The 27350-nt window shown below is 43.0% G+C and overlaps 2 protein-coding genes across 3 annotated transcripts in view; one reads left to right on the forward strand and one right to left on the reverse strand.

Moving 5' to 3' along the window:
* Positions 1–1702: 1702 nt before the first annotated feature.
* Samd10 (sterile alpha motif domain containing 10) lies at positions 1703–5724 on the reverse strand. 2 transcript variants are annotated; one of them, XM_029536378.1, is made up of 5 exons: positions 5396–5448; positions 3969–4134; positions 3713–3884; positions 3249–3389; positions 1703–3104 (listed from the first exon to the last, which is right to left on the reverse strand). In XM_029536378.1, the coding sequence occupies exons 1-5, from the start codon at positions 5416–5418 to the stop codon at positions 3082–3084; spliced, it is 525 nt and encodes a 174-aa protein (XP_029392238.1). In that variant the 5' UTR covers positions 5419–5448; the 3' UTR covers positions 1703–3081. The 2 variants fall into 2 exon arrangements, with proteins under 2 accessions (XP_029392238.1, XP_021049091.1); XM_021193432.2 differs by having other exon boundaries at positions 1754–3104; positions 3969–4150; positions 5429–5724.
* A 2102-nt stretch (positions 5725–7826) lies between these two features.
* The window catches only part of Prpf6 (pre-mRNA processing factor 6), a 49639-nt gene continuing 30115 nt past the window's right edge, over positions 7827–27350 (forward strand). The window contains exons 1-3 of the mRNA XM_021192672.2: positions 7827–8024; positions 16729–16897; positions 23440–23558. Coding sequence (XP_021048331.1) covers positions 7954–8024; positions 16729–16897; positions 23440–23558 — 359 coding nt within the window. The 5' untranslated portion in view covers positions 7827–7953. The remainder of the gene's footprint in view (positions 8025–16728; positions 16898–23439; positions 23559–27350) is intronic.

Here is a 27350-nt window from a genome sequence, read left to right on the forward strand (position 1 = left end):
GTTTTGTTTTCAAAAACAAAAACAAAAAACAAAAAACCAACTTTTCACTATGTAGCCCTTTGTAGACCAGGCCAGCTTCAAACAGAGATCTGCTGGTCTCTGCCTCCCATATGCTGGGATTAAAGGCATGTTTTATTTTATTACCTTTTGTGAGTCTCCCAGGATGTGGAACATCAGAATGTTGGTGGGGATCAGTGTGCATACTGAGGTGTGTTCAAGGCTGTCAGCTTTCCCTGTGTAAATCTGAGTTTTCACAAGTGTGATATACCAATGCCCATAGGTTATTATGTGTCTAAGTGACCATGTGTTATCAGGTGGTAGTCATACATGGGCATCATGATGTAGATCTGGGCACTACATTCCCTGAAGCTGGAGTTATAGACAGCTGTGAACTGCATGAAGAGGGTGCTGGAAACTCAATTCTGCAAGAGCAGCAACTGTGCTCTCTCTCTCTCTAGCCCCACCTCCCTGTAATTTTTTTTTTTATGTGTGTATCTAAGTGTCAAGACGTTTTACAATGCAATTATATGCACCATGTGGTATGTCATGTCTAGTGTTAGTGATTATGCATTGTATTTATGCACTTGGGTAATTATATCTGTGCATATGGGGATGTTATAAATCTTTGCACATACCATTGTCTGGCCAAATGTGCAAGTGTGTTTGTACATGTTTAAGCATGTCTGCATGTTGTGTCACTATGTTTGTGGCCTATATGTATATTTGTTCCTATTTGTATGTCTGGTTGCTATGTTCAGAGTGTTCCTATTTGTATGTCTGGTTACTGTGTTCAGAGTGCATGATTCATGTGCTATGTATGTCAGGGTATGGCTGAAAAGTAAGCCTCAACAATAGCCATGTTAAGCTGCAGTGATAGATTATTTGGAAAAGGGGTCTTTGTAGATGTGACTGACGTTTCTGAGCTCTATATGGACTAAGTGAACCCTAAATTTATTTATTTATTATATGTTACACTGTAGCTGTCTTCAGACACTCCAGAAGAGGGCGTCAGGTCTTGTTACAGGTGGTTGTGAGCCACCATGTGGTTGCTGGGATTTGAACTCTGGACCTTCGGAAGAGCAGTCGGGTGCTCTTACCCACTGAGCCATCTCACCAGCCCGAACCCTAAATTTAAAGGAGATATTTGAGAGGCAGATGAGAATGATCACAGAAATAGATTTGTGATATAGCCTCTAGCTCAGGAATACCAGACAGCCACTACAAAGTTGAATAGATAAAGGAAGAACTCTTCTCTACTTTTAGAAGACCTCTGTTTCTGTTCCTATGCTGACGATCAAACCTGGATTTGGGCCCCAAACCATGTCCAATATCACTGAGCTATACTCCCAGACCATGAACCAGCAAGGACCCACTGCTAGATCAGCTCCAGAAAGCCTCATTCCATATGTCCAAGCTGTTGTTTTGAGCGTGTCAGGGCTGCTATGTCCCAAACTGGGATATTCATTCTCTCTCTCTCTCTCTCTTTCTCCTCTCTCTCTCCTCTCTCTCTCTCTCTCTGAGACAGGGATGTTTTATTTATTTATTTATTTACTTACTTACTTGAGACATCTTGTTTGTTCTGATGTCCTGGAATTACCAGGTAGCTTTCCCAGGATGCAACACCACTGCCCTCTAGTGGTGTTCTGTCTGCAGGCACTGTCCTAGACACCCCTTTGCTCCCCAGAGATTCAACACTGATGGCATTTGAGAACCAGATTTATTTTTGATTTTTTGATTTTTTATTATTTATTTATTTATTTGTCAGAGTATAAAAAAAGTGACCAAAAACCAAGGAAGACAGGACGGGAGCATAGGGAAGAAAAGACAGAGAAGGGGCAGAGAGGGCCCTCTGGTTGCAGGCACCAGGACTGGGGGATTCTAGAGGCAGGCAAACACAATAAGGGAGCCCCCTTCCATGGATGAAGGGCATACAGGATGGAAGATGCCAGGCCAATGGCCCAAATTAACTGTAATGAGCAACCTTGAATCGAGGCCAGCTCTTGGCACACAGAGGGGACTGGAGGCTGAGCCTCAACTGTCCCTGAGATTTGAGAGTCCCTGGGAAAGCTGGTAGAGAGCAGAGTGAGGGTGAGCTGCCAGGGTCATCCTTATTGTCCTCCTTCCTGGCAGCAAGAGCCCCCAAATACCCAAGGAGGGGTTGTCCAGGTATCTGGTGACACATAAAGAACTGCCCTACATGGTTTTCTTGGTTGAGAACAGGTCTTCTTGGGAAAGCCATAGAGGTGCACATGAACACAGACAGACAGACACACACATTCTTCAATATGGTTTCTAAGAGCCAGGGAATAGGGAAGCTGTTTAAAAGCATGACCTCTTCAAAGGTAAGATTGAGAACACTGCTGAACTGGTAGGCTGTGCATAGGGTCACCTGTACAGCACTGGAATCTGTGCCACATACTGGCTTTGCAGTTTGAGCATCTTGGACCCCTCTCAACTTCACTCCTAACAAGTGGGTAGGGTATACTGACTTTTCATAATCACTGACTGAAGCACATGGCATGATGCCTAGCTGAATTGATCACCATTAGTATGGACAGCAGGTTGGGCCTGATGTACTCTGGGAGAGCCAGGGGGCAGATATACTTGAAAGAGAGCCAAGACAGCTTGTCCCACTGTGTGGCTGATCTGGGGGTGCCTGGGAAAGACACAGAACTAAGATTTAAGGGGAAGACTCATGACTCAGATGGGGGATGGTCACATGTTGGAGGGAGCATAAATAGACAGACTCCCTGGGAGTCTGGGGACATTCAAACCCCACTCTGGTTCCAGGCAGCTACCCTGTTTGCTGCCAGCAGCACCAGGGGATGGGACCTGGGCTTGGATCTCAGAAGAAGGGTCTATAAGCAGGCAGCAACCACCCACCCAGCCACAGGGCAGAACCTGTAGAGCCTCTCCAGAGACACCTGGAGTGCAAGTCTTGCTCCTCCCTGATCACTGGGCTAGGTTAGCCACTAGGGTACCCTGCAGGATCCAAAGGGGCTGTAGGGCTAGTTCTGACTCATTCTTGGCTGTGGGCTCTGGTCACAGTGTTGGGGTCTGGGGTCCAAGTATAGGCAGCAGCTAGGACATGTTTCCGAAGGAAGCTGTAGGATGGATAGGAGGAAAAGTTGAGTTTTGGCACACACAAGGATGGTCCTTACTGGATGCCCCCAGCCACCCTTTTGTGTCGAGAAACGTCATCCTACACCCTCAGTCTAGTCCCTCCCCCTAATCCTGGTTATACTAACCTTGGCTGAGCAGCTGCAGGCTCCGCCCCTCCTCACGAACCTGCAGGTGGAGCACCTGCTGCAGCACCTCCTGCCTCTGAGCCTCTTGGGTCAACCCCATTCTCTGCAGCTTATCTGCATTCAGTCTAAGCAGAGCTCGGCCTAGGGAGGGAGAAGGAAGAGGCAGTGAGGCAAACAGAAGCAAAGCAGAAGACTCTATCAGGATAAAACAAACAAACACGACCAAGAAAGTAGAGCAGAGATTCTTAAAGGAAGAAAGGTAGAAAGACAGGATTGATTAAAAGATAGAGGCCAATCAGAGAAGCAGCAAAAGATAAAGCAGAGAGACTAGGAGAGGCGCACACGCAAACACACACACACACACACACACACACACACGACTGAACTCAGGAGGATACAGGTGAAGACAAGGCTGACTACATCTTGAGCATTCTAGTTCTCCCTAACCAGTGACCCCGCTATACCAGTGATGGCATGCTGGGAGAAGGCCTCGACGTAGACGAGGTAGTTGTGAGGACAATGCTTCTTGAGCCACTTGCAAACGTCTTGTTGGCTCCACAAGACCACTGGCCTTGTCAGGCCACCCAGCGAAGGGCTCGTATGGTACAAGCCATAGTGATCAGAGTAGAGCCGGGCCTGCGGGTGGGGAGGTGAGGTTAGTTGAATGAAGGTAATAAAGCTGAGAGCAAGGGCAAGGATTTAGGTGGTGTAGGTAGGCACCTGGGGGGTCTCTGAGCCGGGCTGTTGAAGGAGCTTGATTGGCCTGCTGCCGGATGCCCTCTGGCTTCGGGAGTCATGCCACGTGAGGCTGGTGCCTGGTGTCCGAGGCAGGTGGCAGGGTATGTTCTCAGCAGAGACTGTGTGCTCTAGGAGAGTCTGGCAGAAGCTGAAATGGGCAGAGGCTGTATGCAGGGATGTGCATACAGAGTGGTCAGGGGCAAGCTCCTCCCCTGTGACTCAGCTCCCTGACAATTAAATCTTCTCTCTACCAATGAGGGGAGTAATAATTTCTCCCTAGGGGGACTCTTGAGCCCCCAGGACCAAAACTTTTTTTTTCTTTTTGCAAGAGTTGTCTTGAGAACTTTCTGAAGATAAGCCAGACATGCCCTTCCCTTTATCAGCTGACAGCCCACACTCTGGCCCCAAGGGTGATTAGATTGGAGGGTGGTCCTTGCCATAGCCAGGCCAGGCGAGCAGCTATCTCTAGGGCTGCCCTGACTTGCTTTGTCCTTGGTTTGGGCTGACAGGCAAGCCTCCTACATGCCATACATGAGCAGGGTGCACACAGGTCTTTGTCTTTAATAGTCTCTAACTATGACTCACTGACAAAAAGTTTGAACTATGGGAAAGCTGACAAGAAGCACTTTGCCAGGCACCTGCCAGATTTCCTTTCTGTGTGGCTTCTCAGTAGGCCAACTAGTGTGAATAGGGTGCCAGCTAGGCAAGGACTAGTTAACACAATCCTTCTCCCACTAATTCACTGCACTTGTTAAGTTAGTTTTAGGGTCATTTATGGTAATCACACGAGTCTGGGGATGACCAATGTCTTGATGCTCCGAAAGCATCCATAAGTACTGTACATGACTATGTGGTACCTGCAAGTCAACAGAAGAAAGAAGGTGGGCTTAAGTATGTAGCCACTATTCTGAGGTAGCCTGTAGTACCATAAGACTTATTCTAATAGAGCGAGGTTCAAGGAATAGGCCTGTGGTCTGAGGGCATTGCAGGGCCTTCCCTGGTCTAGGGCTAGAAAGGGAAACCAGTCCGACGTCTTGGCTATAACCGCACCTGCCAAGGCCGCCCAGACCCCGCCTATTTCCTCCCTGTACTGGGCCAGAGTCTGTCAGTTCCCAGCCTCAACCTCGAAATTATATGCCTCTGCCTTGTCTCCAACCCCAACGTTAGGGCTTGGGGAGGGTTTTTCTCTATGTGAAGTAAAGGGTGACCCGAGTGTGGTGTCATCCCCACTCCAAGTCAAGGCCTGAGAATAACCGCTGTCCTCCCGCCCCATAATGCTGGACAAAGGCCCTTGGACTCTAGTAAAAAGACTTCCTCCCCGCAGTGGCCGCACCCGGAAACCCTTTGAGTCTAGCCCCGGTGCTCTCCTTGGGCCCCGGTACCCTTCCCGCTCTCAGCCCGCTGCTCACGATATTCCTGCGCCTGGGTCCATCCCAGCTCACCGTCCACATCCGGACGCTCCCCGAAGCCTGTACGCACAGCCCCGGCGCGAGCTCGCGGGGGGCTCAGCTTTGACCGCAGCTCGGTGAACATGGAGCCCGCGGATGTGCGGCTCGGGCACACGCCCCTCGCGGAGCACCAGGCAGCCAGTGTGGCCGGTGGGCAACGCGCACCGCGTTCCCACCCGCCGCAGCCGGCCAAGCCCAAGCTGGTCCCCGCGGCCGGGGAGTCTGCGCGGCAAAGCACCTGCCGCCCAGCCCTGGGCGCAAGGCGCGCTCCGGGAGCTCAGAGGTGTATCGGCGGCGCGCGGGGCTGCGTACGCCGAGGATGTCCGCCAGAGCAAAAGGCGTCCTTGCGCACCTGGGTAGGACTCCGTGGACCAGCCTCTGTTGCAACCCGCTGGAGGGCCTTTGCAGTTGGCAGGCGAGGTCCCCTCGGTCTGGTGGTGGTGGGGATAATCATGCCTGTGCGCTTTTACATACTCGGTCTGGCCAAGGGCCACATCATTCTCTCCCAAACACCTGTGTGTCCTAATTTGCTCATTCCTTTTTCTTTTTTTTTTTCTTTTTTTTTTTTAAATTTTATGAGTGTATATCTGTGCACTACATACATACCTGGTGTCCAGAAAAGGACATCGGTTTTCCTGGCACTAGGGTTATGGACAGTTGTGAGCTGACACCTAGATAAACCCGTGTCCTCTGCAAGAATGAGAAATTCTCTTAACCACCGAGCTATATTTCCATTCCCACTAGTTCGTTCCATATATATAATACATATACATATGCATATATATATACATATTTGAGATTTTTTTTTTACTTATTCACTTTACATCCTGCTCACTGCCCCCTCCTGATTACCCCTCCCTCAATCTTTCCTCCTCCCCTTCTCCTCTGGGCAGGTGGGGCCCCCCCTGGGACACACACACACACATTTCAAGTCTCTTCGAGGCTAGGTGCTTCTTCTCCCACTGAGGCCAGACAAGGCAGCCCAGCTAGTAGAACATATTCCACATAGAGATAGCCCTTGATCAAATTGTTTGGGACCCACATGAAGGTCAAGCCACACATCTGTTACATATGAGTGGGGAGGCCTAGGTTCAGCCAGTGTATGTTCCTTGGTTGGTGGTTCAGACTCTGAGAGCTCCAAGGGTCCAGGTTAGTTGACTCTGTTGGTCTTCCTGTGGAGTTCCTATCCCCTTCAGGACCCACAATCCTTTCCCCTGTTCTTCCACAAGAATCCTCAAGCTCAATCCACTGCTTGGCTGTTGGTGTCTGTATCTGTCTGAGTCAGCTACTAGCTCATTCTTTACTGGAGTATTTAATGACCCTCATTTGCGGACCACTTTGCTTTGAACTTCAGGCAATACTCCTCACCTTTATGAAGCCCCTCGGTCAGACTCAGTTCCCTGCGGGTCAGTGTTCACAGACTCAATCCTGTCCCTCCCTAAAATCCTGTCTAGGGAGCCAGGACTGCTTTAATACCTCACTGAAAGGCATTGGCTGCAGAGGCCTGGTTGTCTGGTCCAGCACAGAGTCCAGGCTGCACAACTTGCAGTTTTTCCTGCTGGCCCTAGAGCCTGGTGCTCTCCCCAGGTGCAGGAGGTGTAAGACAAGTGTGGTGGAGAGGCAGACTGTCTCAACAGGCTGAGACTGCTTTATTTAAACACCGAGGGCCCCTAACCTAAAAGGGCTGGGACCTACACACAGAATAGCTACCAGGACGTTACAGCTATTTTTGAGATTTTTAACTCGGAGCAGAGTTGTTTCCCGTTCCCCTGGCACACTGTTTCTGCAGGTAGACATCCTTGAGGCTAAGCAACTTTTTATAGCTTGGGGTTAATGCCCTGTACAGCCTAATTCATGGCCTGAGGCTATTATTACACAACAGGTGGGACTGGCATTGTGTTTCGGGAAGAGCTGCACACAGGTAGAAAGTATCTGTGCAAAGTAGAGTGGTGTGAGTCCATTCAAGCCACTGGGCACACAGTCACTCCCAAGCCTGTGACGCTGGCCCACACACTGTTGAGTGCACTATACAGTTGTTCTCCGAAGGCGCGCAGGGGATGGGGGTGGTCCCGGATCTGATCGTGCAGTCTGGACCGTCGGTGACCGCATACGGTTCAGTACAGTAAGGCTAGTCGGAAGTGGTTATGGTGGCTGAACTAAGCGGCTTAGCAGCCATGCCTGCACCGGAACGCTCCTGAACAGGACTAATGAGCTCCGACTCCGCGTCATGGCTGGTATGACAATCGAACCCACGTCCTTGTGGCGCGATACCTAATACTGTCACGCGCACGCGCGTTTTCCCGCAGCAAACACTACACACAGCCTTGAGCGGAAACACTTTGCAAACCCACATATTTGACTTCCTCCAGAAGATCATGGTGGGCGGGGCTTTCCGTGATCCCGCTCTCTACTTCCGGTGCGCGGGTGACGTAGTGGCTGCATCTCTTACTGCTGTGACACCACTCGGACTCCGAGTCTTCTGCTGCATACTTGCTCCCCTGCTTTTCAACAACACCGCCATGAACAAGAAGAAGAAGCCGTTCCTGGGCATGCCTGCACCGCTGGGCTACGTACCCGGCCTGGGCAGGGGGTAAGGCAGTGGGGGGAGTTTACCCCAGGTAGGGTGCCTAGTGCCCTGGAACACAGCTCGCTCTTGGCCTATTTGAGAACGATTCTGGACTAGCAGCCACTAGAGCTAAATAGACCGCGTCTCAAAACAAAACAAAAAACAAGGGGCTGGAGCTAGTGGCGCACGTCTCTAATCCCAGCATTGTTGTGGGAGGTGGGTGGGATGGGATGGGGCAGGGGCAGAGGCCTTCGTTTTTAAGTTAGAGACCAGCCTCGTCTACATAGCGAATTACAAAACAGCCAGGGCTACATAGCGAGTTTCAGGACAGTTAGAATTACTTAACGAAACCTTGTTCGAAAAACAAGATTTACTTTCACCGTCACAGCTAGGTAATTTGGCATAATGCCTTTCAGACAAAGTGGGTATGTATGTATGTATGTATGTGTCAAAATAAGTAGGTTCATGAGGCCTGACTACCACCCTAAGATATGACTGAGGGGTCTGAATTTCAGTGTTTTGGTGTCTGAAGTAATGTCCGTAAGCAAGTTGGCTGTAAGAAGCAGTTGAGTCTTTGATGTATATAGTAAGAATGTGCTATACCTTTCTTCCCTTAAACATTTTCCTCTAGGCTATAGGTCACCTGTTCAAATTCTCAGCCATCTGGACAGAGATGGCTATGCCACTCACTAATCATTAGGTGTTGGGTAGATGAATAGTATTTTTCCTACTTTTTTATGCGTTTGATTAGGGAAACATAAGTCTTCCTTGGTAATGGTAGTAGAAGGGAGGCATTCACAGCCATTTTCAGAAGACTTGCAGTTCACAAGACAAGTTCGGTATTTGTATAAATAAGCACAAAAAGTAGAACAGAAGTCAAGAGATATTCAGCAGTGTGGCATTTTAGTTGGGTTTATGAAGTGTCAGATTTGGGAGGAGTAAAAGAAAAAAGTAGAATTTGGTATAGGCACATAAAAAGGCAAGTAGGGGGCTGGTGAAGTGGCTCAGAGGGTAAAGGCTCTGTCAACCCTGAGTTTGAGTTCCCAGAATGCACAAGGTAGGAGGAGAGAACTGATTCTCTGAAATTGTCTTCTGACGTCTACAGATATGTCAGGTCACACACACACACTAAATAAAGAAATAAACAGTTTAAAAGGACAGCTGAAGGTGTACCTGAGTAGCACTGACAAAGCTCTGGGTTTGATTCCTACGTCTTGCCCAACCTCTTTAAAAAATATAAAAGGGATTAGAGAGATTTCTTAGCAGCTAAGAGCACTTAACTGCTTTTGTAAAGGACTTGAGTTTGATTCCTATGACCCCTGTCAGGAGACTCGCAACTTGCTTATAACTCCAGTTTCAGGGGATCTGATACCCTCCACAGCTACCTGCATGCATGTGGTGTTGATAAATACACAGCTTCACACACATACACATAAATAAAAATAAATGCAAAAAGAACAAGGTCAAGCACAGTGAGGCTAGATTTAAAAAAAAAAAAAAAGAGTCCAGAAGAGTGGGAATTGCACGAAGAATGGAGCTGGAAGTCACAGGGACTTTAACATTAGGATAGAGTTCCCTGTTGTTGGTTTTTTAAAAACAATATCTCAGTTGCTTCATTTTACCAGTGAAGAATCAAGAGCCAGATGCTGGGGTGAAAGCCTGCTAGCTCAGAGAGCCAGAAAAAGCACTCAGCTGACCGTCCTCCTCTGCCAGTACCGGAGAAGAAATCCCCCTTCTCTTGACTTCTAAAAAAAAACCTTTTAAACTGAATGTCCCTCCCTTATACTTCCTGTGCATCACTCTGTCCTCCTGGCTCTCACTTACTTTCTGTTTTGTTTTGTTTTTTTCTCAATAATCCTAGATTCACTTCCTGTCAATTGGTTGCTTGCTCTGCTTCTTGACCAATAGTTGACTTTATTTAATTCTGTTTACACTATTCAAGCAGAAAGCTCTTTGATTAAAGGGCGTGCTAAGACTGAGCCACACCACAATGAGAAACAGGGTTTTCTAGTAAATAGCATAATTGAGTTGACAGTGTGACAAATATCCTGCAACATTTACCACCTTTTGTCTAAATAAAAAGGAAAGGTTTTAACTGTAATACAGCAAAACTATTGACAGTAATGAAGCTATTTCTACCAAGTTTTTCACAGTCTCCAGCTTGTTTATATTTGGCAGTCTTAGGATTAAGAATTTTGAGTTCAAAGTTCTGTAAAATGTTTGTTTCAGTCTCATATGAACTCAGCAACTTGAATGTCCTCAGCAATTTGTAGTCCAAAGCTGATTTTTGAGTGGTGTTTGTCAGCTTAGAGGCAATCCTGGCTGGGTAACCCAAAGGTGTCTACTGTTTGCACAGAACCTGGTGGTAGAAGAGGCATGGGGGCAGTTTTGCTCAGTGGTTAGCATTACTACAGTCCAGGTGGATTTCATTGTTGCAGGGCCCATCTTTTTGGAGACCTCAAAAGTTATTGTTTGGAATGGTCACAGTTCATTGTAGCAAACTTAAATGTTTAAAATGCCATATTCAGCAGGTCTTTGAAAGGTTTGAGGATGACAATTTATCAGATACACAAACTTCGTTCCTGGTTAACTGATTCAGACTCAAACCTGAAAATGCATGGAGGAAGCTAGATGGAGCTTGTTTCTAGAATTAGTACTCGGTATGACTACTAGTATCAAGACAAACTTTATACATATATAATAATCTTGTTGTTCTGGAAGATTATATTTGTACTTTAAGAAACATTTTAGAGAGTCAAATGAAAACCAAAAGATTGAGATTAGTGACAATAGACTAGTCCCTTACTTGTTGTTTTCCTGTCCCATACCAGGTGGGTCTTGTGATGTGAGGAGATTTTGAATTTTCCTTTAACAAGCATTTGTTAGATTTAGAGAAAGAGCCACATTTCAACTCCAATGCCAGCTTTAAATTTTAATTGAATTGGGACTACATAAAGACCATCTGCCACTTGTGAAAAGGGTTTTTACTCCCGACTACTTAATTCTCAGAAATAATGACTCTAAGACTTATTAGTAAATGCGTAGGCCATAAGCTTTGGCCTGTTTTCCGACTAGCTCTTTTTTCATTCTGTTTATTCTAACCTGGGTTCTGGCCTGTTTATGTCCATTTCCTCAGCGTTCTGGTTGAATCCCCCCCTTATATTCTAACTTGACTTCAGCTATGTGTTTGTTTACATCCATCTCCTCTGCATTCCAGGGTGAATATCCCCCTCTCTCACTGTTTCACAGAATTCTTCCTCTCCCTACTGAAAGCCCCACCTCCTGTTTTCTGCCTTAGCTCATTGCCCATAAGCTTTCTTATTGACAGATGATGCTTATAAGAGATTCTCTCTACATTTTCCCTTTTCAGTCCAATAAAAGGCTCTTTCTCTTACATCAATAAATTGTATACAATAAGAACAATTATTAAACCATCAGGTAAGAATTACACTCACAATATCAAATATTTGTATTTGACAACTTTGGAGAAAGTACTCTACTGTTTATATCCTATCTTGGTGAGTTAGAATTCTCTACTTAAATATTTTTCTATCAAAACTTGCATTTATGGGGCTGGTGAGATGGCTCAGTGGATAAGAGCACCCGACTGCTCTTCCAAAGGTCGGGAGTTCAAATCCCAGCAACCACATGGTGGCTCACAACCATCCTTAACAAGATCTGACTCCCTCTTCTGGAGTGTCTGAAGACAACTACAGTGTACTTACATATAATAAATAAATAAATCTTAAAAAAAAAAAAGAACACACTAAAAAAACAAAAAAACAAAAAAAACCTTGCATTTATAAACCTAAGAATATCTTCTTAGATTTTAAAACATTTTCTTAAATCCTAAACAATTTAGCTTAGTTGTGAGACTAGCTAGTTTTCAACTCCATTATAGATCTGAGAAGGAAATAAAACTTACCTGAGTATGCAGGAAGTGCAGGCAAGCAGCTTCGAGAACTATTGAAGTGACAGAGGTTGGTGGCTGACTGGACAGTCACCCACAAATTTCTCTGAGTCCTAGGAGCAGCGTCTTCATTCAGCCTTCTGGCCCCGTGTATGACAGACTATCTGTGAACTCGAGAATATGAAGGACCTGCCGTCCTTGTCTTTGCAGAGCTTGGTGGTTACTTGCCTGCATTGTTTGTCTAGTTTGGATAATATTTTGTGTATATATATATATATATATATGTATTGAGCTATATAATCTTTGAAATACAATGGGGGTGCTGCCAGGCACCTGTCTCATCAAAAAAGATGTTTTATTATTTAAAGATCTTTTAATAATAAAACATCTTTAAATGCCATATTTTGTAGATCTCTGAGGTTTTTGAAGACTATCTATAGAATATATAAATTGTTTCTAGCTATTTACTATACTTTCAACTTTGAAAACATTTCTGTAATAAACTAGACTACTATCTAACACGACTGTGAGTTTGTTTGACTACTAACTCACATTTTTTATCCTTAACAGTTTATAATAGCGTATTTTAAAAGTACTAAAACTTAACATTGAAGTTTTAAGAATCCCATAGGTAACAATCCCTTAAACTGAGTTGAAACATAATATGTTGTAACCAAATATCTTATTCCTATATGTAAAAAATAAATGTTTTCCCTCTTTTCTGACCCTGTTCGCAGAATGATGACTTTGAGACTAATTATTTGTTAATAAGTGCCTAAGCCATAAGATTTGGCTCATTCCCTGACTAACTCATAACTTGCTTAACCCATTCAACCTATTCTGTGTCTTCCACATGGCAAATTACCTGTCCTCAGCTTCATATGTCCAAGTCCAGGGAGAATCTCCTCTTTATTGAGTTTGGCTCCCTGATGGCTACCGTCTGTCTCCTCAGTGTTCCAGCTCAAATCTCCCCTTGATGCTAACCTGAATTCATCTACCCGCCGGTTAGTTACCTCTCCTTCAGTCCTGGCCTGCTTCTTCCTCAGCCTCTCTATATTTCACAGAATCCCCGCTCTTCCTGCTAGTGTCCCACCTCCTATTTTCTGACTCAGCTCATTAGCTATTAGGATTTTTATTGACAGGTGACGCTTATATGAGATTCTCTCTAGATTTATATTCCCCTTTTTTTCTTTTCATCCCTTCTCCTCCCTCCCCTCCAACACTAGATAGGAGAGAAAGGATAGAGGAAAGAAAGAGAAAAAGCAATCCCTGAATGTAACCTCCCTTGTTTTGTTTCCTCCCTGACCAAAACCATTAACGATTTTTGTTGTTGTTGTTGTTGTTTTTTAATGCCACCACTGCCCGGCCATTAACAATTTTTAACCAACCCTTCACACCCTCCCTGCCTTTTGAAGACAAACACCCATTACCCATTGAATGACCAAAAACTACCCACCCTACTTTTAGGGAATGGGGTATCATTTTCTTACAAGGCCCAAAGAAAATTGGTAAAACAGTCAAGTCTTAATTAAGAAAGCTAGCTGTATGTAGCCAGGCAGTGGTGGCGCACGCCTTTAATCCCAGCACTCAGGAGGCAGAGGCAAGTGGATTTCTGAGTTTGAGGCCAGCCTGGTCTACACAGTGAGTTCTAGGACAGCCAGGACTGCACAGAAAAACCCTGCCTCGAAAAACCCAAAACAAACAAACAAACAAAACAAAGAAAGCTGGGTGTAACATTTGTCCAGTCTCTTCATGCTGAGAAAGTTTGGGACTTAACAGAAATCCTGATTGGAATAGTCTTATGATGCTGAACGATCTATCTAGCTGTTTTGAAGCTGTTTTTCCGTCTATAATAAAAATAGATTAATACCAGATTAAATAATATATATTTCATAAAATAATCTACGGTAATAGATTAATGGATTATCTCTGGGAGTTTATTTTATTTATTTATTTAGCATTTCTTTTTTTTTTTTTTTTTTTTTTATTAAAGATTTATTTATTATATGTAAGTACACTGTAGCTTTCTTCAGACACTCCAGAAGAGGGCGTCAGGTCTTGTTATGGGTGGTTGTGAGCCATCATGTGGTTGCTGGGATTTGAACTCTGGACCTTCAGAAGAGCAGTCAGGTGCTCTTACCCACTGAGCCATCTCACCAGCCCCTCTTGGGGCATTTCTTGATGAAGGATTACCTTGTTTGTCTCCTATTGATCTAAGTCAATGAGTCCAGTGCTGCCTTATTCCAGAAGGCTGGGCCCTTCTGTTTGAATTATCTGTAGAATAAAGTTTCTAGGAACACTTTGCCTACAATCCCTTTTGTTTTTTTTTTTTAAGATTTAATTATTTATTATATATAAGTACACTGTATCTGCTTTCAGAGACTCCAGAAGATCTTGTTAAGGATGGTTGTGAGCCACCATGTGGTTGCTGGGATTTGAACTCTGCACCTTTGGAAGAGCAGTCGGGTGCTCTTACCTGCTGAGCCATCTCACCAGCCCTACAATCCCTTTTTAAATGACCTTGTTTGCCACAATTAAAATATTTGACAGTTTGGCTTTTCTTAAAATCTTTGGAGACTATTTTTCCTATTATAGTTACATCCTTAAAATTTTTTAAATCTGTTTTCTATGGGATACCATCTGAATTCTTCCTGAGGTGGCCATTGTCTGTTCCCATTTGTTGTACACTAACAGGGTAAGCAGAGGTTGGTGGTCTAACAACCTTTGCCTGACTTTTCTGACCTTTACCATTATTTCTTTCTTTCTTTCTTCCTTTTTTTTTTTTTTTGTCTTTTTTGAGACAGGGTTTCTCTGTATAGCCCTGGCTCTTTTGCTACCACATCCTGGTTATGAAGGAATTCAGATAGGTATCAGTTCTGCTGTAATACCTTTCTGGAGCCTGCAAAGCCTTTGAATGGATCTCAGTGGGTGATTGGCAGTGACTGAGCATAAAGTTCTCCGTGCCTCATAAAATGTCCAGGTTTCTCAAAGAGAGAATATTTATTCTTTGTATATGGAGAGCATTAGCAATAGAACCTGACAGGCAGATGTTAGTGGACTCCTTTTTGCTTTATGAAGAGTCCCAGTTAACAATTTACCAATAAATATGATCTCCATAATTAGGGTATCATTTAGTTCAATATTGGTCAGGGTTGCATGCATGAGATGAGCTTCTGGCAGTCGCAAAAGCTGCTCTTTGTTTCTGTCCCAGTGTAAGCAGCTTCCTTTCTAGTAATTGTATAGAGGGTTTTTATAATAATAACCTGTAAATATGGTATGTGATTTCTCTAGTGTGCAAACATACCAGTTAGGAGCTATATCTGTAGTTTTATCTTTGGGTGGTGGGATTAAAGGCATATGCTACCACCATCTTGCTCACCCTAACTCCTGAATTTAGGAAACAGTTAATTAGTTTATAGAGATCTGCTGGGATTAAAGGCATGGGCTACCACTGCTCTACTCAAATATTTTTATCTTAGCTCCAAATCACTCCCAACTCTTAGAAATTTAGAAAACAAATTTGAACTGTAGTCACCCTTTGAATTTACATAAAACACTTTAAATCTCTTAACTGTGTTTTTAATACTAAACAACAAAAATATTCTTATTTAAGAAGAAAACTCAAAAGCTAATGTTTAAGATGGCGTGGGCCATGTGGCAATCTACAGTCTAACGTTCTAACATGAAATTAAGACACATGGTTTAAGAAAACCTATTTTTCGGGGCTGGAGAGATGGCTCAGAGGTTAAGAGCACTGACTGCTCTTCCAGAGGTCCTGAGTTCAATTCCCAGCAACCACATGGTGGCTTGCAACCATCTGTTATGTCTGAAGACAGCTACTTATGTACTTATATATATATAATATAAATAAGTCTTTTTTTTTAAAAAAAAAGAAAAGAAAAAGAAAACCTATTTTTCATTTCATGCCAGAAAGGCAGGTGTGCCTTTGGTAAATTATCATTTGAAAACATTGTTTTTTTATTTTTATTTTTTTCATGCCTGATCAAATGAAATGCATGCTAGTCTCTATAAGTTAGTTTGGACTGAATGACCAAACTATCTGATGAACCTCTCCTTATTTAGGAGGCCTTTCTTGTTCAAGTCTAATCTATTTCTCTTGACCTTTGGTTGACTTTATTTAATCCTATTAACAAAATTCAAGCAGAAAGCTCTTAGAGTAAAGGTGTGTGCTAAGGCTGAGCCATACCACAACTAAAAATGTAACACAATCTTGGGTTCACAGTTTGATTAAATATCCTGCAACAGCTCCCATAGTTTTCTGAGCTACATTTTGAAAAGAATCACCTGGCAGATTGAGAGTTGAGTAGGTTCAGGTTGTAGATAGGAATAGTAAATGGATTTCCAGCCATGCCAGTGGTGATTTGTCAGTAGTAGTTGGGGCAGACAGGATGGAGAGAACAGACAATAAGATAGTGCTTGATATGGAGTGTCTGTTCATGGCTGATCAGTAGAACAGCTGCTGAGTGTATAAAGGAGGAAACTCAGTTTGGGTCTGGGTGTAAGTGGAGAGTTCGTGCTCAACAGACAGATGGAAATGTGAGGTGAGAACTGGGGAGACTGACTTCTATAGGCCTGTATAGTGATGTGAAGAAGAAATGAAGACACCTTGGGATGAAGAAAACTGTCTCTGACCTACTCATTATAGGTTAAGACCAGGAATGTGTAAGCATCCAATTCATTGGTACTAGAATCTCTGGAAGTTCCCAGAAGTGTGAGAAGTGATGTTACTAAATGATAATCAAAAAAGAACATAGGATCAGGGTCACTTAAATAATGATGTCTCTGGGCTTCCTCTAGTGCCACTGGCTTCACCACCCGATCAGACATTGGGCCTGCTCGGGATGCAAACGATCCTGTGGACGATCGCCATGCCCCACCAGGAAAGAGAACTGTGGGGGACCAGATGAAGAAAAATCAGGCCGCTGATGATGATGATGAAGATCTGAATGATACCAACTATGATGAGGTGATTTTAAAAATAGTTTTTAAAGGTTTACTTTTATTATTTTTTAAGTTATGTGTATGAGTATGTGTGCACATGGCCTGAGATGGACAGAGCCATTGGATCTCCCCAGGGCATGGGTTTAGAGGTGTTTGTGACTCTCCCAACGAAAGTGCTGGGTACTGGGCTAGAGTCCTCTGAAAGAGTAGTTATGTATTCTTAACTGATAAGCTATCTCTCTAATCTCTAAAAAACTGAAGTTTTTTTTTTTTTTTTTAAGACAGGGTTTCTCTGTGTAGCCCTGGCTGTCCTGGAACTCACTCTGTAGACTGGGCTGGCATCGAACTTAGAAATTTGCCTGCCTCTGCCTCCCAAGTGCTGGGATTAAAGGCGTGCGCCACCATGCCCGGCCTATCTCTAGTTTTGAAGGGGCGGATGATGTAGTGCTCATTTTAGGAATGAGCACTTACTATAATTTATTCTTAGCACTTTGACAATTTGTTAGGTTTTGTTTTTTGTTTTTTGTTTTCATTCACTGCAGAAGACATTTTTGGTAAAGATTAAGAGTAGCCTGGATATATGGATATAAACATACGTAGAAAGCAATTTGACATTTCTATTTAGTAAAGCAGTAGAAGTACGTTTCTCCCTACAACCTGAGACCTCCCAAGCCATAGGCTTTTGTACAGATTTATAGACTCACGAATGAATTTATCACAGTGGAGACGGCCTCAAACACTTGGTTAACCCCGCCTCTATTGCACCCATGGGTACATTTTGCTTGGAAGACCTGTATTGTAGCATTCAAGATTAACTGTTGGGTATAAGGCCATTAATGACATTTCTTCCTAAGTGGCCTGCATGACACCTTTCAGCCCTACAAAAGCCAGCCAGCAGTAAAAAAAAGTTTCAGGTCAATTCCAGTTTTTCTGGAATTTTCTATGTCCAGCAACCAAAGTGTGTTATGTCTTCAGCAATAGGGTCTTACCATCTTGCTATGGAGGGCAGCCAAGAACAATGGCAACAGTTGTGTTGTTTTAAAGGGACCCTTTGGGGCTTCCTTGACCAGTAATTCATTGGGAGGCATCTTGTGTTCTGGAACCATCTATCCAAGAAAGAGACATTGCAGGCTGAATTGCAGGCTTCTCAACAGTAGGGGATCAGCCTCTGAAGGACTGAACTCTGGACTCCATTGCAGAGCCTCTTTATTGTTACACAAAAGGTACCTTTAGCAAGTCAGTTTCCAAATACCAAGATCTCTTATCTGATATAGAAGTTGTCTGAGGGAGTTTTTATCCATAGGAGACTTCCTGGTTTGCCAGGTATGTCATAGGACTAAGTTATGCACTTCAGATAACAGTCAATATTTACAAAAGGCTACTTCTAAACCTAGGTGCCATCACTCCAGAATTCATACCAGATATAATGGCTCTACTAAAATTCTGCTGCCACATCCCACATCTGGTCTGAGATTTTCAGTTAATGACCCATGTTTCTTAGTTAGGGTTTCTATTGCTGTGAAGAGACACCATGATCGCAGCAACTCTCATAAAGGAAAACATTTCATTGTTGGCTTACAGTTTCAGAGGTTTAGTTCATCATCATGGCGGGAAGCATGATGGCACACAGACTGACATGGTACTGGAGAGGTCTACATCTACCTGGATCCACAGGCAACAGGAAGAGACAGTGACACATTCCTCTAACAAGGCCACATCTCCTAATAGTGCCACTCCTTGTGGACCTATGGGGACTATTTTTATTCAAACTACCACATCTATCTCTGCAGAGTACCTGTGTTCAAACTCCTTTAAAAACAAATTATGGTCTTCAAAGTCGTGGTTTTCCGTACATCTTTAGTTTTGGTTAACCCACCCCACCAACTCCTTTCCTGTTTCTCCTCACCCACATTTCCAGTTAATTTTTTTTTTAAAGATTTATTTCTTTCATGTATTCACCATTGCTCTTTAGACATACCAGAAGAGGGCATCAGACCCCATTGCAGATGGTTGTGAGCCACCATGTGGTTGCTGGGAATTGAACTCAGGACCTCTGGAAGAGCAGTCAGTGCTCTTAACCACTGAGTCATCATCTCTCCAGTCTCCCCCTGCCCCAAGTTAAATTTTTTAACTCCTAGTATTGTCTGTGTTCCACTTTCATATCATATTTAAATACACATTAAAATACAACTTTAAAAATCCCAGTCTTTAAATTTGCCAACACTTTAAAAAGTTCAATGTCTCTTTAACTATGAAAAGGGAAAACAAGTTATGTATTTGTTTTTAATCCCCAAAGTGTTACGGGGTAACCCAGAGAGCAGAGTTTGAATTGAGAGTCTGTTCTATATTAAGCTCACTAGTGATTGCCTGGAGAAGAACACAGAGTAGCCCCAAATGCATATTATAGGGAGTTTTTAAAGATGAAGGACACAGAAAAAAACTACATCGTGGTTGGTAGTTGCAGAGGGAAGCAAGCAAGCAATTTAACAAGTGCCAAGAATATGCAGTTAGCTGGGGCATTTTGACTCTGAGTTTCTAGAACAGGGTTGGATATTTGCCCATGGGACTTTTCAGGGCAGGGAGTAGAAACCAAAGACGGCTTCAGCTGAGACAAAATGGAGACGCCTTTACCCTATTATAAAGGAAGAACCAGGGCATAGTTAACTATCAGATTAAAGTAAAACAAAACCAGGTAGTGTATACCCATGCTCTGTAGTTCAATATCCAGCATATAGAATCACTCATGATCTCCTGGGCTTCAGAAATCCTGGGCAATTGCACTTGTACAGTTTTGCCATATGTGGCACACGTAGCTTATCTGGTTGCCTCAAGATGACTACTTCACCTCTGCCACATCCTTGGTGGTCATCTCAACTGGCATCTTCAATATCTTGGGGTCTCTATGGCAACTGAGGATACACTTTCACAATAGCCTCTCCTAACCTTTCTTCAGGGATTCTGACACTATCACATGGTGCAAAGCCTGAATTTCTTTTCATGACTTCTTCAATTCTGCTGCTTTCATGCAAACAAAACCAGTACCATCATATACATTACCAAGTTTGGCTGCCAGCTTAAGATGCAGCCGTAGCTCCCTCTGGAGCGGCTTCTGTAGGCTGACCCTGAAGAAATGCTTTCTAGAAGATTTCACCTTGATGCTGGTCACAGCTGGTTTTCATCAGGCCCTGGTGATTAACATTCATTGTCCCAGTGAAGTGCAGATTTGACTTCCATAGATCCATACATAGTGTAACATGGCTATCCTTCATAGAGTCTTTGTTTCACTCAAAATTTTAAAAGCCAGGCCTCCAAAAATTTGCATTTCTTGAACCACTGTTCAAAATTTCCACAGAACAGCTCATTAAGTTCTGAGCATTTAATGGCTTTTCCAGCACAGAGTTCTACACATTTATTTCCACAGTCCTTTGCCTAAACAACATTAGCAATCCTGCTCTTCTGGTACCCATTTCCTACCTAGTTTGCTTTCTGTTGCTGTGACATGGTAAACACCATGATAAAAGGCAGCATCAGGAGGAAAGGTTTTATTTGGCTTACACTTCCAGGTAACAATCCATTATTGAAGGAAATCAGGGTAGCAACCATGGAGGAAGGTACTCACTGGCTTACTCAGCTTTTTTTATACAGCTCATGCCCACCTGCTTAGGGCTGGCATGGTCCACGGTGGCCTGGGTTCTCGTATATCATCTAGAAATTAAGAAAATGCCTCAGCTGGGTGTGGTAGCTCACACCTTTAATTCAAGTACTTGGGAGGAAGATCTTTGTGAGTTCCAGGCCATCTGGTCTACAAACCAAGACTACATAGTGGGACTGTCTGAAAAAGGAAAGAAACAAAGATGCCTCATAGATCACTCTCTGGTGACAAGTCTTAAAGTTTGTGTCAAATTGACAATCTAACCATGACATTAACCATTCTGACTGCATAAGATGAATTTTAAAATATTTTTAATTTGCATTTCTCTGGTGGTTAGCGATCTTGAATACTAATTTTTTTTCAATAGTAAGTAGGATCTCACACTCACAATGACCACACTCACACAGGGTAACCTGAAACCCAGGAGGCTGTCTCTGAACTCAACAGCACTAATCCTGCCTCAGCCTCCTGAGTTGCTAGGATTGCAGCTGTGCATCACTACGCCCAGCCTTGAATTTATTAGCCATGTATATGTACTCTTTTGAGAATTGGGTTATCTTTTTTCTTTTACTTTACGTGCATTGGTGTTTTGCCTGCATGTATGTTTGGCTGCAGGTGTCAGATCTTGGAGTTACCGACAGTTGTGAGCTGCTTTGTTGTATTGAACTCTGGTCCTCTGGAAGAGCATTCAGTGCTTTATTTTTTAGATTTATTTATTTATTATTCATACAACGTTCTGTCTGTATGTATGCCTGAAAGCCAGAAGAGGGCACCAGATCTCATTATAGATGGTTATGCTGGAAATTGAACTCAGGACTTTTGGAATGCTCTTTCCTTTTTTTTTTTTTTTTAATTAGATATTTTCTTCATTTACATTTCAAATGCTATCCCGAAAGTCCCCTATACCCTCCCCCTGCCCTGCTCCCCGACCCACCCACTTCTGCTGCATGTCCCTGGCATTCCCCTGTACTGGGGCATATGCTCTTCGCAAGACCAGGGCCTCTCCTCTGGAATGCTCTTAACCATTGAGTCATCTCTCCAGTCTCAAGGGTTGTTTGTTTTCTTGATGTTTAGTTTCTTGAGTTCTTTATATTTTCTCCCTCTCCATAGGCTTTTGATTGACAGGGTTGAGGCCATTAATAATTCACTTCGTGGGGCTGGTGAGATGGCTCAGCGGTTAAGAGCGCCGACTGCTCTTCCAAAGGTCCCGAGTTCAAATCCGAGCAACCACATGGTGGCTCACAACCATCTGTAACGAAATCTGACTCCCTCTTCTAGAGTGTCTGAAGATAGCTACAGTGTGCTTACATATAATAAATAAATATTAAAAAAATAATAATTCAGTTCATATAGAATGGTGTGTATTGATTCTTGTCATTTTGTTGATTTCGTAGTGTTTTCTCTTCTCTTGCTAAACTATAACCCTAACAAGGTTTATTCTTTTCCTGTGGTCTCATGAGAAATCTAACTAGACGATGTACAAACAAAACCAAGACCATCATGAGACATATGTGTAAGAATGCAAATTAAATAACAGAAAATAAGAAATAAAAAGAATACTTACAAAATGCATTACTGGCACAGTTGTGCTCTAAATTAGGAGATAAAGTTCTTTTTTTTGTTTGTTTGTTTGTTTTTTTTTTTTGAGACAGGGTTTCTCTGTATATCCCTGGCTGTCCTGGAACTCACTTTGTAGACCAGGCTGGCCTCGAACTCAGAAATCCGCCTGCCTCTGCCTCCTGAGTGCTGGGATTAAAGCGTGCGCCACCATGCCCGGCTTGGGAAAATAATATCTTAAAAAATTAGTAAAGGCCAGAGAGATGGTTCAGTGGTTAAGAGTACTTGCTGTTCTTCCAAAGGACAAAGGACTTTAGTTCAGTTCCCAGCACCAACATCAAACTGCTCACATTATTTCTAACTCTATTTCCAGGGGAATCTAGTGTTTCTGGTCATCTGCACATTTGCAGGCACCCGCATACAACACACCTAAATAAAAATAAGGCAGTTGTGATGGTGCATGCATTCAGTAGTCAGGAGGCAGAGGGAGGTGAATCTCTGTGAGTTCGAGGCTATCTTGGTCTACCCAGAGTATTCCAGGCCAGTCAGTGATGCATAGTGTGACCGTGTCTCAGAATATATAAAATACTAAAAGTAATTAAATTATTGGGCATAGTGACTTGTGCCTTTAATTCCAGCACTCAGGATGCAGAAGTAGGTAGACCTCTGTGAGTTCAAGGCCAACAAGTTTTACATAGCAAGTTCTAGGCCAGCCAGAGCTTCTGTTTCAAAAGAGAAAGTTCTTAGATGCTTTTTCAAGCTTTGTCTCATCTTACAAATTTTAATAAATTATGGAAACCTAGAATAAATATTGACACTGTATTATTAAGTAAGGTACAGATTTTATTTGAATTTTACTTTAACTATCAGTTTGGCATAATCTAGAATCACCTGGGAAGAAATTCTCAATAAAGAAATGATCAGATCAGGCTGTCCTGTGGGCTTGTCTATTGGTGTTTGTCTTGATTATTGATTGAGGTAAGAAAACTCACCCTGAATGTAGGTGGCAATATTTCATGGGCCCTGAATTATATAAGGGTGAAGAAAGCTAGTTGTACTGATGTAAGCAAGGTTGTGTTTATTTTTCTGCCTTTGAATATGGATGTGCTGTGATCAGCTCTCTCAGCCTTTCCCTCTGTGATTTTCCTGGAATTGTAAGTCAAATAAGTCATATAAACCCTTTCTTTCCTAAGTTTTTTTTTTTTTTTTTTTTTAAAGCAGGATATTTTATCATAGCAGCAGAAGTGAACAAGTATGCTTAGTTTCCTCTAGATTTCGTTATTTTACATATGAGTGTTTTGCATGCTTTCTGTGTTGGTGGGAAGGCTGATCCTTTAAATGTGTTGTTTGGTTCTTAGTTTAATGGCTATGCTGGGAGCCTCTTCTCAAGTGGGCCCTATGAAAAAGATGATGAGGAAGCAGATGCTATTTATGCAGCTCTGGATAAAAGGATGGATGAAAGAAGAAAAGAGAGAAGGTATGCTGTTCCGTACTGTGTTTATCAAAAGAACTTTTTTGTTGTTCTGTTTTATCTGGGTCTGGGAGGAAAGTTGCAATAGTAGTCTGTGTGTTGACTTTGGAGCTACTTGGACCTGAGTTTGTAACGGCCATACCTGCATAAGTGCTGGGTGTTTGCAGAACCGCCTCATAGCTAGAAGCTGCGCGAGAGCGGCAGGGTTTGGGGAAGTGCCTTGACTGTGATCAGGATTACTTTTTGGTAGTGCAATTTATTTATAACTGTTGCAGTTTTCTCCTAACTCAGCTAGCTCCCAAATAATTTAGACTGGTGGATTATTTTATTTATTTAAAACTTTAAGGCACAACCACTGAACAGTCTTAATCTTTTTAATCCTGTAAACTAACCTGACTACCTCCCAGCCAGAATCCCTGAGATCCTTGCATTTTATGATTTTCTCTGCTCCAGCTGTTTTCTCGTGGTGTCTCCTGGATCCCTGGCTGTATTCCCATTTCCTTTCTCTTCCTCTCCTTCCCCTGGCTGAAAGTCCACCCCCATTCTCTCCCCTGCTCAGTCATTGGCTGATCAGTTCTGTATTTACCAAACAGGGTATAATTGGGGAGCAATGTTTACACAACTTTGAGATAGGAGATTCTCAAAATAAGGATTACAACTAGATATGGGGGCACATAAATCAGCATTTGAATAATACAAGAATACTCTTTACACAGGGCACAATAGTACACCTTTTTTTTTTTCCCTTTCTTGCTTTTGAGACAGGTTCTCATTGTGTAGCTTGGCTGGCCTGGAACTGACAGGGATCTGTCTTCCTCAGCCTCTTTAGAATGTACCTCACCATGGCCAACCATGTGTTACCTTTTTTGAGGGAGTATGCAGAGGCTGAAACCTGGGAACTATGTCCCCATCCCCAGACAGGGTCTCAGCATGTAATTCTGGCTGCCCTGGAACTTACTATGTAAACCATGCTGATCTTGAACTCAACAGAGATACACCTGCCACTGCCTCCCAGGTGCTTGGAATAAAGGTGTGTGCCTCAGTGCCCAGCTTTTGGTTGTTTTGTACCTTGTGTGTGCAATGCAGATACTTTACGAGTGAAATAACTGTATGCCCCCCCCTTTTTTTTTTGCTTGATTTATTTTGTGGTAATAGGGAATTGAACATAAGACATCATGCATGGTAGTCAAATTCTATCCACCTCAGCTATATATCCTCAGCTTTTTTTTTTTTTTTAGGCTTTTCAAGACAGGGCTTCTTTGTGCAGTCCTGTTTTCCTATAATTTGCTCTATAGACCATGCTGACCTTAAACTAAGAGGTTTGTTTGTCTCTGCCTTCCAAGTGTTGGGATTAAAGGCATGTGCCACCACTGTCTGCTTTTTTTTTTTTTTTTTTCCTCTCTTTTTCTTTTCTTTTCTCTTTCTTTTTTTAAAAAAATATTTTGAACTTTTAAGAATCTTCTAAGCCGGACGTGGTGGCACACGCCTTTAATCTCAGCACTCGGGAGGCAGGGGCAAGCGGATTTCTGAGTTCCAGGCCAGCCTGGTCTACAGAGTGAGTTCCACGACAGCCAAGGTTACACAGAGAAACCCTGTCTCGAAAAACCAAAAAAAAAAAAAAAAAAGAAAGAATTTTCTAAAACTTGTATTATTTTTATGTATATGAGTGTTTGACTGTATATCTGTGTATCATATGTATGCTTGGTGATAAGGTATTTCTCTACTGGTGAAAGGAGCCAGTTCAAACCAGATTAAAATACATACAGGCACACGCACTTGCGCGCATGCACACACACACACACACACACACACACACACACACACAGGTTTATTGGGAAACTGCAGGCAAGTTCACTGGTCCCAAGGAAGGAGGCCAGAGAAATCACTATGGGAAGGGAGATAGAGGGAATATATTTTACTCCCCTAAACTGCACACCAGGTCACACTTTAACACCCTGTATACTGTAGTGTTAGTTGTAATGGACCAGCCTGACTCCATTTTAAGAATGGAAACCATTTTGTTATAAGGTCAGAAGAANTTCATTTCCATTTGCTGCAAAATTCAAGTTGACCATGCTTTAGNCTGTTTCTGGAATTTGACATGGTCTCCACCCTATGGAGTTTGACTCATACCTTGAATATACCCATATAAAATGTTCTNCCTAATAATTAAAAATGTTTAGCCAAGTCCCCACATAACCAAAATTCCTCTAAAAAAATCTAACCCTCAAAAACCCCTAGCCTTGCTGTTTTGTTTTTTGTTTTACTTTATAAACAATATATTCCTGTGTTCAATGCTATATTTTTAATAAATGGAGTCAAGGTGGCAATGAAAATCTAGATTGTTTTGGTTGGAGTTTGTGGTTTGGAAGTTCATGCCACATGTCTTCACTGTAAAATGGAATGGGTCAAACGAAGCTGGTGGGTGAAGCAGACTCTAGGGGACCTGTAGAGAGCAAGCTGAAGTGGTCACTGTGGTGGTCACTTGGTGCTGTGTTGGGGAGGCTTAGAGCCTGGGTCCCCTATGTAAGATGCAAGGCTCTCATATTTATTCTGGAGGGCTTTAAGGTAGCATCTTTCACTGAACTCTTATGTGTCAAATCTGTGTGTATAGCTAGCCCATTATACATGACACAAAAACCTTGTGTTTTATTTGACAAGCTGTAAGCCAAGATTGAGCAGGTCCTGAGCTATTCTAAGTTACATCCAACCCATAGACCCTGTGTTAACTTGATGCTTAAGTCTTACTGGGTTATTTCTGCCCTATCAACCTGTCCTCAGGGTCCACTTCTGGCAAGTGCCAGGATTCATCCAACCTCCTGGTGGCCTCCTCCTCTCTCCATCCCCTGTCTTCTCCCCGTGGTCTCTCCTGAGACCCCCTCACATAATTCTTAGGTCCCGCCTTTTTCTCTCTACTGCCCAACCATAGGCTCCAGCCTTTTATTAACTAGTCATTTTAAATTGGGGAGCAAAATTTAAACAACAAAGGCCAGTGTATGTAAGAATTCATTCATCTGGGAGCAATCAGATCTTGGAGTTCAGAATTTAGCATTTGAATATATAGCAGCACCAGACCAACCTCCAATAGTTGCGATTATGTTCTCTTAGTACATTACTTTAATATGGCAAGTTCTGAATTCTGTGTCCTAATTTTGGGAAAGTTTATAGGAAGTGAACACATGATACTGTGAAGCATAGTTATATTGCTATGTAAGTTTTGTTTGTTTTTATTTTTGAAGCAGAGTATTTAGTGCAAGCTTCCTGGAATTTGCTGAAATATAGCCTAGGCCTGCCTTGAACTCAAGAGATTTTCCTGCTTCTGCTTCCCAACATATGGGATTAAAGACAAGTTTCATGTGTTCAGAAGAAACCATACTTTGAGGTGGGCATTGTTATGCACACTTTAAATCACAGCATTTGGGAGGTAGAGGCAGGCAGTTCCATAACTTCTGGTCTGTCCTTCAGTCAACAAGAGGAAACAACTGTTAATCCTTTCCAACTAGTGTAAAGCCCATTACCCAAATTTTTTGGTCAAATTAACCAAGCTTTATTTTCTGCCATATAGCGCCATCTTCCTAAAGTGGGGTTTGAAAGTATAGCATTGAACACAGGAATATATTGTTTATAAAGTAAAACAAAAAAACAAAACAGCAGCAGCCAGGCGTGGTGGCGCACGCCTTTAATCCCAGCACTCGGGAGGTAGAGGCAGGCGGATTTCTGAGTTTGAGGCCAGCCTGGTCTACAGAGTGAGTTCCAGGACAGCCAGGCCTACACAGAGAAACCCTGTCTTGAAAAACC

Source organism: Mus pahari, chromosome 3, assembly GCF_900095145.1.
Source record: "Mus pahari chromosome 3, PAHARI_EIJ_v1.1, whole genome shotgun sequence".
Taxonomy (NCBI): domain Eukaryota; kingdom Metazoa; phylum Chordata; class Mammalia; order Rodentia; family Muridae; genus Mus; species Mus pahari.